Source organism: Schistocerca serialis, chromosome 2 (genome assembly GCF_023864345.2).
Source record: "Schistocerca serialis cubense isolate TAMUIC-IGC-003099 chromosome 2, iqSchSeri2.2, whole genome shotgun sequence".
Lineage (NCBI taxonomy): Eukaryota > Metazoa > Arthropoda > Insecta > Orthoptera > Acrididae > Schistocerca > Schistocerca serialis.
The window spans coordinates 711,942,849-711,957,024 of record NC_064639.1 but is presented as its reverse complement, the minus strand read 5'-3'; the positions used below and the strand labels follow the sequence as shown (position 1 = coordinate 711,957,024).

General features: G+C 43.9%; 1 protein-coding gene across 1 annotated transcript in view; it reads left to right on the top strand.

The window, feature by feature from the left end:
• The window catches only part of LOC126457894 (calpain-9-like), a 1,049,120-nt gene that overhangs the window by 946,368 nt on the left and 88,576 nt on the right, over positions 1-14,176 (top strand). The window contains exon 5 of the mRNA XM_050094564.1: positions 227-367. Within this exon, the coding sequence (XP_049950521.1) occupies positions 227-367 (141 nt within the window). The remainder of the gene's footprint in view (positions 1-226; positions 368-14,176) is intronic.

Genomic DNA, 14,176 nt, shown 5'->3' with positions numbered 1-14,176 from the left:
GCCATGTCCCCAGGTCAACTCATCTTACTGTGATGGTGTCATACAAACGACAGAAACATGCACAACATTTCATTGCCATCACCGTCATGAGCGGTGGAGAGTCACATGAGGGCCTGGTAATAAATAAACCAGCTGCCGCGGTGCAAACCAGCGTGTTCCTTAAAGTGGATGGCTAACATTTTTCCTGGCGTGATCCTCGAGTTTGTTGGTGGTGCTCTGCCCGCAGGTTCCGGCTGTGGCACTTCGGCGAGTGGCGGGAGGTGCTGGTGGACGACCGGCTGCCCACGTTCCGCGGCCGGCTGGTCTTCATGCACTCCTCCAACCCCACCGAGTTCTGGGCCGCGCTGCTCGAGAAGGCCTACGCCAAGTGAGTCTCCCGCAGGGCGCCTGTGCCTTACCGTATTCATACTGTACAAAGTGACACAAATAACTTTTACAACTGATCTCGATGTTACTTTAATCGTGCTGGATCTTGTTGAACTCCAACATCCAACCATCTACGAATGGTTTCAAGAAGCTACGACGTGTTTCGGCCCATAACGCCCATCTTCAGAAGGGTACACCTGTTTTACTACAGTGTCAGAATCGTTATCTGCTTCACTACTGTTGGAGAATATTTAAGTAGTTAACACCAATCTATCTGTTTTCAGTCGCGCCCACATTAGCAAGTTTTCTACACTCCTGGAAATTGAAATAAGAACACCGTGAATTCATTGTCCCAGGAAGGGGAAACTTTATTGACACATTCCTGGGGTCAGATACATCACATGATCACACTGACAGAACCACAGGCACATAGACACAGGCAACAGAGCATGCACAATGTCGGCACTAGTACAGTGCATATCCACTTTTCGCAGCAATGCAGGCTGCTATTCTCCCACGGAGACGATCGTAGAGATGCTGGATGTAGTCCTGTGGAACGGCTTGCCATGCCATTTCCACCTGGGGCCTCAGTTGGACCAGCGTTCGTGCTGGACGTGCAGACCGCGTGAGACGACGCTTCATCCAGTCCCAAACATGCTCAATGGGGGACAGATCCGGAGATCTTGCTGGCCAGGGTAGTTGACTTACACCTTCTAGAGCACGTTGGGTGGCACAGGATACATGCGGACGTGCATTGTCCTGTTGGAACAGCAAGTTCCCTTGCCGGTCTAGGAATGGTAGAACGATGGGTTCGATGACGGTTTGGATGTACCGTGCACTATTCAGTGTCCCCTCGACGATCACCAGTGGTGTACGGCCAGTGTAGGAGATCGCTCCCCACACCATGATGCCGGGTGTTGGCCCTGTGTGCCTCGGTCGTATGCAGTCCTGATTGTGGCGTTCACCTGCACGGCGCCAAACACGCATAGGACCATCATTGGCACCAAGGCAGAAGCGACTCTCATCGCTGAAGACGACACGTCTCCATTCGTCCCTCCATTCACGCCTGTCGCGACACCACTGGAGGCGGGCTGCACGATGTTGGGGCGTGAGCGGAAGACGGCCTAACGGTGTGCGGGACAGTAGCCCAGCTTCATGGAGACGGTTGCGAATGGTCCTCGCCGATACCCCAGGAGCCACAGTGTCCCTAATTTGCTGGGAAGTGGCGGTGCGGTCCCCTACGGCACTGCGTAGGATCCTACGGTCTTGGCGTGCATCCGTGCGTCGCTGCGGTCCGGTCCCAGGTCGACGGGCACGTGCACCTTCCGCCGACCACTGGCGACAACATCGATGTACTGTGGAGACCTCACGCCCCACGTGTTGAGCAATTCGGCGGTACGTCCACCCGGCCTCCCGCATGCCCACTATACGCCCTCGCTCAAAGTCCGTCAACTGCACATACGGTTCATGTCCACGCTGTCGCGGCATGCTACCAGTGTTAAAGACTGCGATGGAGCTCCGTATGCCACGGCAAACTGGCTGACACTGACGGCGGCGGTGCACAAATGCTGCGCAGCTAGCGCCATTCGACGGCCAACACCGCGGTTCCTGGTGTGTCCGCTGTGCCGTGCGTGTGATCATTGCTTGTACAGCCCTCTCGCAGTGTCCGGACCAAGTATGGTGGGTCTGACACACCGGTGTCAATGTGTTCTTTTTTCCATTTCCAGGAGTGTATATTGTGCAAGTCATCCTTACTGCATATGAAGTGGCGCTACCTACTTAAATATTCTTGCGCCGTACAGCAGCAGAGGGAATACTACTGAAGGTTCTGGTACTGTTATAAAAGAAATAATATGTGAAACTGTGAGTGTTGTGACTGACAGTTTTCTATTTTTCACAAAGACAACTTTTATTGAAGTAAATTCACAAGGTTGATGAATAGACATGCAAACGAAAGGTAACAATAACGAAAAAAAGTCTCCTAATTCAGGCAAACAAAAGTTCACTTCTAATTTTCCACAAAGGTTCGTGCTAACAAACTCACACACTAGTAACAGTCCAATTCCGGACGAAGACGTAATCTTCTACAGTCCCAGTACACGAGGTCGGCATCTGGACTGAACTGATCTTTAGGCCTGGTTCTAGCGCCTAAATAGCTGTCTCCAGCCAATAAGGTTTTGGCGTAGTGATACTTCCTGCAGGTCGTGGCTCGAGCTCCCCCTGCAGAAAGTAGTGCTCGCAATGTCTGTTTCCCTTATCTTGTATGTAAATAGCCGGTGTTTACCATGGCGCATTTGGGTACGCCTTGGGCATAGACAACCTTGTTTTCTGTGGTGTTATCTGGGTTGCCGGCCGTCAGGGGCTACCTTGACTCGGGTATAAAAGTGAGCTTTACAGTTACAGTTCCGGGGACGCACTGCCGAAATCGAAGATACATCAGCCATATTATTCCCAGAGAATGTTTGTCCCTGCAGATTACACATAAAAAAAGATAAATGTAATATTGATAAACAGATGGACAGTCCATGGTAGGTTCCAGAATTAGCACCGCTTATTGAAGGCTGTAATCCCTACATAGTATTTTGTACAGAAAGTTGGTTGAAACCGGAAGAGAATAGTAACGAAGTCTCAAATTCGGTAGTTATCTTAAAGACAGGTTAGACGCCAATGGTGGCGGCGTATTTACTGCCGTATAGAACGCGATAACATCTAGCGAGGTTGTCACGATTCCAAACTTGATTTAATTTGAGTCAAGTTAATAATCAAATAAGTCATAAATCGTAATCGGATGCTTTTATAGACCACCTGCGGCAGCATCTGTAGTGGCATAGCGCTTCAGAGAGAACGTACACATTATCGTGAATAAGTTTCCTGATCATGCTATCGTAATACGGAGTGACTTCAACTTGGTATGGACAGGGAGAGTCGCGCTATCAAAACTGGTACCAGAGTCAGCAATTCATATGACAGTATTCTGAATGTCTTGGGCGAAAATTACTTCGAAGACATCGACAACTCGTTAAGGTAACATCTTAGACCTCATAGCAACAAACAATCCTCAACTTGTCGAATTAGTTAACGTAGAGGAGGGTATCAGTGATAATAAGGCCGTGATAGTAGTTATGACTAATGATATTGCAAGGAATTTCAAGGAAGATAGGAAAATATTATTGTTTAGCCAGAGTAACAAGATACGAAATGCAGATTAGCTGAACTGTCAACAACAAATATCGAGGTTTGGGAGGCAAAAATGGGGAAATTTAAAAGCATTATTCATTATGCCTTAGACGAGTTTGTTACGAGCAGGGTCTTAAGAGACGGGAGAGATCCAATGTGCTTTAACAGTTAGAAAACTGTTGCGAATCAAAGAGGGCTTCATCACAGATTAAAGAGAAGTCAAAATCCAGCTGAAAATCAAGAGCTCGACGAAGCGAAAATGAACGTAAGAAGTAATAAGAGAAGCGTTTAATGACTTTGAAAGTAAAATTTTTGTCAACCTTTCCGGCTAAAAACCTAACAAGTTTTAACCTTACATAAAATCAGTAAGCGATTCGAAATGCTCTCTTCAGTCATCATAATGGCATCGTAACGAAAATAAAAGAGAGAAAATCAAAATACTGAGTTCGGTCTTCTGAAACTATTTCACGTCGGAGGTTAATAACATGGTCCATCATGTCAGTTATCGTACGATTTTCGAAATGGAATATATTGAGATAGCTGATCGCGGACGAATGCAGGTGATTGTAAACCTAAATCACGTATGTCAGTCAGTTGTATAATTGTGAAACATATTTTATACTAATGTTTACGACATTCTTGGGGAACGAAAAATCAACATGGCTTCCGTAAGCAGAGATCTTACGGAACTCAGGTCGCTCTCTTCCTACATGCGATACACAGAGCTGTAGACAACGTCTTCCTTGACTTCAGGAAGGCATTAGACATCGTCCTGCACTGCTGTGTAGTGACAAAAATACGAGCTCATCGAGTAGCGTAGCAGATTTGCAACTGGATTCAAGACTTCCTAACAGACAGAACTCAACACGTCGCTGTTAAAGAAAGAAAATCGACAGATCTAAAGGTGATTTTCGGAGTACCTCAAGGAAGTATGATAGAGCCGTTACAGTTTACAGTATATTTATAAATTATCGAGTAGAAAACGTCAGATACTCTTTAAGGCTGTTCGCAGATGATGCGGTTGTCTGTAACAAAGTAGCAACGCCAGAAGAAAGTAACGATTTGTAGAATGACCTCCAGAGAATTGACGAATGGTGCAGGCTCTGGCAATTGACCCCGAACGTAAATAAATGTAACATATTGCGCATACGTAGGAAAATAAATGCACTGCTGTACAACTACACCACCGATGAGAAACTGCTCGAAACAATATCTACCGTCAAATATCTATAAGCAACCAACCGGAGCAACCTAAACTGGAGTGATTACATAAAACGAACAGTAGGAAAAATAAGATGCCAGACTGAGATTCTTTGGAAGAATCTTAAGAAAATGTAATTCATCCACCAACGAAGTGGCTTACAAGGCGCTTGTTCAACCGATTCTTGAGTATTGTTTATCAGTTTGGGAACTTTACCAGGTAGGAGTGACAGAAGACCCAAGGAAGAGCGACTCGTTTTGTGGCGGGATCGTTTAGTCGGCGCGAGGGCGTTACAGAGATGATCAGCAAACTCCAGTGGCAGACGCTACAATAGAGGTTTTATGTATCACAGAAAGGTTTACTATTGCAATTTCGAGAGAGTACTTTCAGGGAAGAGTCGAACAACATATTTCTTCCTCTCACTTACGTCATGCGAAATGAACTCAACGAGAAAATTCGAGATATTAGAGTTAGTATAGAGGCTTAGCGCCGGCCGCTGTGGCGAGTGGTGCTAGGCGCTTCAGTCCGGAACCGCGCTGCTACTACTGTCGCAGGTTCGAATCCAGCTTCGGGCATGGATCTGTGTGATGTCCTTAGGTTAATCAGGTTTAAATAGTTCTATAGGAGACTGATGACCTCAAATGTTAAATCCCATAGTGCTTAGAGCCATTTGAACCATTTTTTAGGTTTACCGACAGTTATTCTTCCTACGCGTCATTTGTGAATGGAATAGGGAAGGGGGGATCAGTTAGTGGTATCAGAAGTACCCTCTGCCACACACCGTCAGGTGGGGAGTGCTGATGTAGACGTAGATGTTCACATACTGTGAAATATTCATGAAGGTAAAATGAGAGAAATTAGAGCGGATACAGACTCACGGACGCCAGACGGCAGTTATAAGAACAGGACACTAGTGGGAAACAGTGTCTGAGAAGGGATTGAAACTGGGTTGTAACCTATCCCCTACGTTACACACTCAGCAGATCGATCAAGCAGGAACGGAACCAAGGAGAAATCTGGGAGGGAATTAGCATTCTAGTCGTAGGAAAAGAGATAAAGACTTTGATGTTTGTAGATAACATCGTAATTCTGTCAGAGGTGGCAAAGGACTTGGAAGAGAAGTTGAATGGAATGGATAGTGTTCTGAAAAGAGATCATAAGATGAAAGTCAATAAAAGTAAAACAACGGTAATGAAATCTACTCGAATGAAATCAGGTTATGCTGAACGAATTAGATTAGGAACTGAGACAATAAAAGTAGTTGAGAAGTTTCGTTACCTGACAGCAAAATAACTGATGATGGTGGGAATAGACAGGGTATAACCCAAAAAACAGACTGGCAATGTTACGAAAAGTATTCCTAAAAAGAGGAATTTTCGAACACAAAAGGTAAATTTGAATCTTCTCCTTCCGCCTCCTCCTCTCAACAATGAGTAGGGTTTCGGCAACTGTTGTGGCTTCATATGATTTACTACTATCTTTTCTTTGGTCTTCCCACACTACTTCTTCCGACTGGCTTGTATCACTTTCTGCTCTTGGTAGTCTTCTTTCACTCACACGTTCTAGATGGTCTTTACACTTTTCTTAGGCTAATGTTTGCAACTCTCCTCTAATCTATTTATTTCTAAATCGATCTTGTCTAGGACATCCTTTTACAGACCTTAGAAATTTCATTTCCGCTTTTTGTACGTGGCTTTTATATCCCTCTCTCATTATCCATGACTCACTTCCACAGAGCAGCTTAGAGACAGCAATTACGTTATAGAAACTGAGCTGCTTGTTGTTGCTGATTTTGTTTTTTCAATGTTCTTCTTGTGGTGCCGGATTTCACGTGAAAAAACACGTACTTTATGAGTTTATTTACGCACCCCACTTATATGTTTCAGACATGTGCGAATCTGTTCAAATTGTCTAAGAAGGCAGACAAATACGTGTAGTCAATGGTCGTTCTAATGTTTTGTGAAAACTTTATCCGCTGCCACGACACAAGCAACATGGTTCGAAAGACAATAAAAAAACCTATAACGAATCAGTCGTCTCCCGAGTCAACAAAAATCCACATCGGTTGTCAAGCTGTGGTAGTTTAATATCAAAATTGTGGTAGAGTAAAACGTTGGAAACCAAAATGAAAAATACCCTGGAAAGTGTTAGGGATGTACGAGTTAAAGAAGCGATCTAGCTCTTTGAATTATCTGGCTGCTTCAAAGACATTTAAAACATTGTGACATATTCAAACGTTTTTACGATTTAAACCTACTTCCTCAGCGCAATGAGCTCTCTTAGCTGTAGGTATTGGCACACCTGCATCTTTCGATTTATAGGCTGATCCTGTGCCCAAAATACAAAAGATTTGCCAGTTTTGGTAGACAATATATAATATCATATGGCTGAAGACCGCAATGTAATAGCTAAAAAAGTTTTTCTGGGGGTATAAAACTTCTGGGGGTGGATTTGATCCTGGTTGGGAGGCGGAAGTATGACATCATTTATCATGTTACTTTATTGGACACGATGCACTGTATTAGATGGAATGGTTTTATACTAGCAAGTAAAAAAGTGCGATCGTCAAGATGTTTCGATTTAAATATCTCTGAAACTGGCAGATAAGTGGAATGGCTGTTTCCTTTTTTAAATCGCTAACTCTGCCCTGGATATATTTGCCTTTTTTGTGCTATGATAGGAACATTTTTCATTCTGGTATTCCTAAATCGTATCCAAAGTAGATAAAGTTGGAGACTTGTTCGATTACTTGGTTATTGATGATGATTTTGGCTCTTAGGGGTTTCTTCCTATGAAAACCGTCACCTTTATTTTGTGACGAACACAGCTTCAACTTACATAATGCTCTTTGCAAGCCACCTTCTGTTTTATCTATAAGCAGCAGGTCGTCAGCAAATATCAGTGTATTAATAAATTCGCTTTTTCTTAGATTAATACCTTGTGCTGGAAGTGTACTTTGCCATATACGAGTGGTGTCGTCCAAATACATATCAAACAGTGTCGGAGAAAGGCTACATTCTTGTCTTACTCCTTGACTTATAATTAATACTTGCCGCTCTCTTTCATTTTGCAGAACTGTCTGTGTGTTCAAATACACGATCTCTATTGCTGATATAAGACGTTTAGGATATCCCTGTTTTTATAAAATTTTCCATATTGCCTTCCTATCTACCTTGTCGAATGTCTGTTTAAGTTTGAAAAGCGCAATACGTGTCGGAAGGTTCTATCGTCTCCTCTCCAATATTCTATGTATAGTGGTATATCATCTCTCAACATACACTGTTTGATCAAAAGCACCCGGAAACCCCCCAAAACATACGTTTTTCATACCAGGTGCATTGTGCTGCCACCTACTGCTAGGTACTCCATTTCAGCGACCTCAGTAGTCATTAGACATCGTGAGAGAGCAGAATGGGGCGCTCCGCGGAACTCACGGATTCGAACATGATCAGGTGATTGGGTGTTACTTGTGTCATACGTCTGTACGCAATATTTCCTAAATATCCCTAGCTCCACTGTTTTCGGTGTGATAGTGAAGAGGAAACGTGAAGGGACACGTATAGTACAAAAGCGTACAGGCTGACCTCGTCTGTTGACTGACACAGAAATCCGACAGTTGAAGAGGGTCGTCATGTGTAATAGGCAGACGTCTTTCTAGACCATCACACAGGAATTCCAGACTGCAGCAGGATCCACTGCAAGTACTATGAAAGTTAGGGGGGGAGGTGAGAAAACTTGAATTTCATGGTCCAGCGGCTACTCATATGCCACGTATCACGCCGGTAAATGCCAAACGATGCCTCACTCGGTGTAAGGAGCGCAAACATTGGACGATTGAAAGGTGGAAAAACACTGTGTGGAGTGACGAATCACGGTATACAACGTGGCGATCCGATGTCAGAGTGTGGGTATGGCGAGTGCCCGGTGAATGTCATCTGCCAGCGTGTGTAGTTCCAACAGTAATATTCGGAGGCGGTGGTATTATGGAGTGGTCGTGTTTTCCGTGGAGGGAGCTACACTAGCATCCCTTGTTGTTTTGCTTGGCACTATCACAGCACAGGCCTACATTGATGTTTTGAGCACCTTACTACTTCCCAATGTTGAGCAATTCGGGGATGGTGACTGCATCTTTCAACACGATCGAGCACTTGTTCATAATACACGGCCTGTGGCGGAGTGGTTACACGACAATAACATCCCTGTACACACAGTCCTGACCTGAGTCCTACAGAATACCTTTGAGATGTTTTGGAACGCCGACTTCGTGCCCGGCCTCACCGACCGACATCGATACCTCTCCTGAGTGCAGCACTCCGTGAAGAATGGGCTGACATTCCCCAAGAAACCTTCCAGTACCTAACTGAACGTATGCCTGCGAGAGTGGAAGCTGACATCAAGGCTGAGGATGGGCCAACACCATACTGGATTCCAGCATTACCGATGGAGGGCACCACGAATTTGTAAGTCATTTTCAGCCAGGTGTCCGGATACTTTTGATCACATAGTGTATCTCCAATCCCTAAACCTATTTTGGACATAAGATAACTTGACCTCTGCTACGGGTTTCTAAAGAATATTAATTGCCTTAGCAAACATGTCATATCCCGTTTCAAGATACACATTTCTCCGTAAATTTGGGGTTGGTCTGTCTCCTTTTTAGAAGGTTGATACTATGTTTGGTACCCTGCATTGCGCAGGCATTCTATTTCCAATCCAGCAAATCTTAATCAAACGCAGCAAGCGGTATTTCACTAGCATCCCTCCATCTTTTAGCAATTCCGCAGTAATTCCTTCTAAAGCGGCGGCTTTCTATTTTGCTTTCGTTAATGCTTCTTCGAACTCTTGCATAGGTACGGCTTCTCTTCTTCTTTAACCTGATTGTCACTGCACCAAATACTACTATAGTATTTCAGTCCATCCTGAATTTCTTTTATATCCATACTCATAGTATGTCTTTCTGATTTCCTCAGATTTCTCAACAATATGTAAGGGAAGTCCTTACCCCACATAATTTTCTATTTAGGTGACAAGCGTATTCCAGCTTTTCCATGTGCATTCCTTATTACTGTTTTAGACGTTTGTTTCGTTGTTGTCTGTGTTTTTCTCTTGATTATTCTGAGTCGCTTTGCATTAAGTTCAAGGGGAATCTTTGTTTTCCTCTTAATGCACCTTTTATTTCTTATTCCCTATCTTTAGACATTTTTTTATTTTTGTTTATTCTATTTTTCCCGAATACTTCTGTAGCTGTTCTTATTATGCATTGTTTAATGTTGTTCCAGTCCATATCTGTGTTTTCTGCTGTTAGTGTTTCTAACTATGTAATAGTCTGTTAGTGATCTGAGTTCTCTGCCATTCCAAGTACACATCTGCATTTCTTTTTTTCGGAAAAATGGATTTGAGATCTTTAATTTGTTATTGCTACAGAATTCTGCAAGTCTTATTCCGTTGTTTTGAAGGTTTGCTTCTCCAAACTTTTATCGGACTTTTTTTGTTGCCATATTCCCTAGTCTTGCATTCAAATGTCCTGCCAGAATTAAATAGTCTGCTTTATTCGTTTGGTCTATTTCTGCCTGCTTTGTATGACAGAACTCCTCTGAATCTTCCTCTCTTCCTTCATCTGGCGCACGTCGTCCAATAAAGACGAGGTATCCCCTTTTAATCATAAACCGAGCACTGGTTATTCTCTCATTTACATTTCTGTAGGATGTGAGGGTCTTATTCCACTTCTTGTCTATTAATATTCCAGTTCCAGCACAGACTCTATATTCCTGTGCTACGCCACTATATATCAGCATGTACTCAGTCTACATTTTGGTGCGTAGCCGCGCGGGGTAGCCGTGCAGTCTAGGGCGTTTTGCCACGGTTCGCGCGGGGCTCCCCCCCCCCCCCCCCCCCCCTGAGGTTCAATTCCTCCCTCGGGCACGGGTGCGTGTGTTGTCCTTAGCGTAAGTTAGTTAGTTTAAGCTAGATTAAGTAGTACGTAATCCTAGAGATCGACGACCTCAGAAGTTTGGTCCCATTGTCCATACCACAAATATCCAAATTTTGGCGCCTTTTATTTCTTTCGTAGTGTCACTAATCACTGCCATGTTTATGTTTTTAGTTTTTAACCGTATTTCTAACTCAAGTTCGTTCTTACTGAGAACTCTTACAATCCATCCGATAACCTTCAATGTATCTGTTCTGCCAAATCGTTTATCTTTTCCTTTTCTCGACCGTTTCCATTGGATCCGCCCAGCTTCTTCCTACAAAACTTATGAGTGTTTTACGTAGGTGAGGTACCAGACCATCGTACAGTTCCCAAACTGGAGGACCAGGGTTTTAATTTTAGGGTCTACTTTCCTTAGACAGGCTGCCTTCTCCATGGCTTATGAGCTCAGTCTACTCACGCAGGCTTCGATTCGGCCTTTGCGGCAGCGTTGGTCTTAATTTGGCCCATCCACCGCCACATTACTTGTATACCCTGCTGTAAAAAGACAAATTGTCTTTGGTTCTGTTGTTATCCCACTTCCTGGGTGACCTTTTCCGCTAGCTAAAGGTCTCCTGCTACGCCGAAACTGGGGTTGGGATTGTCGTCTGCTCCTCTACTCCCTCAAACGGAAAAAAAGGGAGTAAATTTGAAAGACATTCTCAGGCCTCAAAACCTAATACCTTCGGCGTCGTAAATATCAGAAACTGCCCAAGAGAGACCAATAGGAAAGATAAAAGAAGCAGACCGGTGTAAGCAATGTCAGACTTAGCTACGGATTTCGTGGCCGCCACCCACGTTTCCCTTAGGAGGAGTATTGTTTGTCTGCCCCCTTATCAATTAAAGGTTATGTAATCTTTTATGAAGATATTTGTCTGGAGTGTGGCCTCGTACGGAAGTGAAACATGAATAATAAGCAGTTCAGACAAAAAGACAACAGTAGCTTTTGAAATGTGGTGCTACAGAAGAATGTTGATTAAAAAGGTAGATAGAGTAATGTGGAGGTACGGAATCGCACCGAGCAAAAAAGAAATGTGTGGCTTAACCTGACTGAAAAACGTTAGTTGTTAGGACACACCCTGAGATATGAAAGAATTTCTGTTTTTTAATGTAGGGAAGTGTAGGGGTAAGGCATTGTAGAGAGAGACCAAGGGACAAATACAGTAAGCGACTTCAAATGGATATAGGTTGTAGAAGTCATTCGGAGACGAAGAGACTTGCAGAGGGTTGAATAGGTTCGAGAGCTGCATGCAACCAGTCTTCGAACTGAATACCGCAACAGCAACAACAACAACCACGTTGACAAAAGCCTACCGACACTCGTACTTCCCGCTCACTGCCTGGGAACTGAACACGAGAAGGGAAAATTGTAGCGGTAGCACAAGTGACCCTCAGTCACACATCACAAGGGTCCTTGCCATGTATAGATGCTGATGTACAGTAATACTGGGTGTCCAATAACCTTCATATGAACGTGATTGTGCCCTGTTCCAAATGGTTTCTGAGACAGAACACATTTAGTGTATGAGTGCGTGCTGAAAAGTAATCCCTCCGAATTTGTATATGAAAACTCTTAAAGCTTTTCAAGTAAAACAAAGTTTATTGAACTCTAAATATTTACGCTGCATGTCTACATTATTATTTCTCAAATAATCATGCTGGCGATGAACACATTTCTCCCAATAAAAGACCAGTCTGTTGATACCACCACTGTAGAATGAATGACTTTGTTGACAAAGCCCCAGCCTCACCTCTGGTTACACCACTTCACCACTACCAAAATAAAGTCTGAAGGTGTTCTTAAGGTTTTGGTAACAGATGAGAATAGTATGAGACTGCATGGAGGTTGGTCGATGGCAGTGAACTCTTAAGGCGTCGAATTGTCACAGATGCCGCAGCGCTCCTGTGTGCTGCAGCACTGTCATGCTGAAGGAGAGGATGCTGCATGTGTGGACAAACTATTGGAATTCGAAACTCGATTGCAGCACGCTGTTTCTCTCGCACCGACGTATTTACGTTACTCATCACCACGTTACACGCTACAGTTCGGAGCTGCATACTTGTTGACAAGAAGCCTAAAGAACTTTATTTCTTGCAGCCTTTGTCCCGCTGCAATGCGGGGTCGGCCGGGTTACTATTGATTTGGCAGTGTTAGTTGCAGAGGGTGGCCGGATGCCCTTCCTAGCGCCACCCCGAACCCCCCGGGATGGAAGTAGTGTGCCCCAGCTGTCTGCGTCTAGTTTAAGCCATGGAATAGTGCGAACGTTTTCAAAAGTCTGCGATTCATGTAACTGAGGCGGAACGTGGGGACCAGTCCGGTATTCACGTAGCGGGATGTGGAGAACCGCCTAAAAACCACATCCAGGCTGGCCCGCATAACGGCTGTCGTCGTTAATCCGCCAGGCGGATGCAATCCGGGGCCGGAGCGCCTACCAGAGTCCAGGAAGCAGCCCATTAGCGCTCTCGACTATCCTGACAGGTACAAGAAGCCTAAAGATGTAGAATGTTAATAACGTTTGTTTTATTTAAACGGCTTTAAGAGTTTACACATAAACGATTCGGAGGCCTTACTTTTCGGCAAGCCATCGTACATTGGTTTTTCGGCTAATGTCTCGCATCTGCCTGTCTTACCAACCCAAGCTCTTTGATCTTTTATTGTAGCCTAACCCCGTTGCTTTCAACCTCTTTGCTCGGAATGTCTTTCCGCAGTTAAATTAACTCGTTGAATGCGCATTTTTCACCGCCTCTTGTGAGTGAAGCAATGCGAGGAACTGAGAGTATATCAGACAAAAGTGTCGGTTAACTGTATTTGTAAACGCACTGGCTGAAATGCCACACATCTACACTAATGGAGAAAATGAAGATACGCGGTTTGTTTACGGCTTCTGCACTTGTAGTGCTCCTGGTGTTGCCGCAGAATACCGTCGGCACTTTTCAAAACGTCGAATTCGCAACTGTAGAGTATTTACCAGAGTTTTCAGCACACTGCACGAAACAGGTATTCGTCGAAGATCTCAGTTCGACGGGATATTCGAGGGTTTATTCTGAACTATATAATAGCTGTAATGCGACGTGTTAAAAATATAAATTTTTCGACTGATACTTTGTAAAACACACGTAGTAATGTTTACTAACTGTTGTACATGTGTATACCAGACATTGTATTGAGTAACACAGAAAATAAGTAACAATGTACATTAAATGTGTTCTATCTCAGAAACGATTCGGAATAAGGCATATGTGCATAGAAAGTTCATCATTCATGTGATCGTTCCTGTCATATCCCTGAATATTGACCACTCTTCCTGGGACACCCTGCATATGTAGGTGTAGACATGTAAACAGCAGTTTTTTCGTAGAAGCTCATGTGTGAACTTGTGTGATATCTGACATCTGACTGCCCAGAGATAATAAAACCTTAAATTCAGTGCAATAAAAATCAGTATGACGACAATACGCTGTTT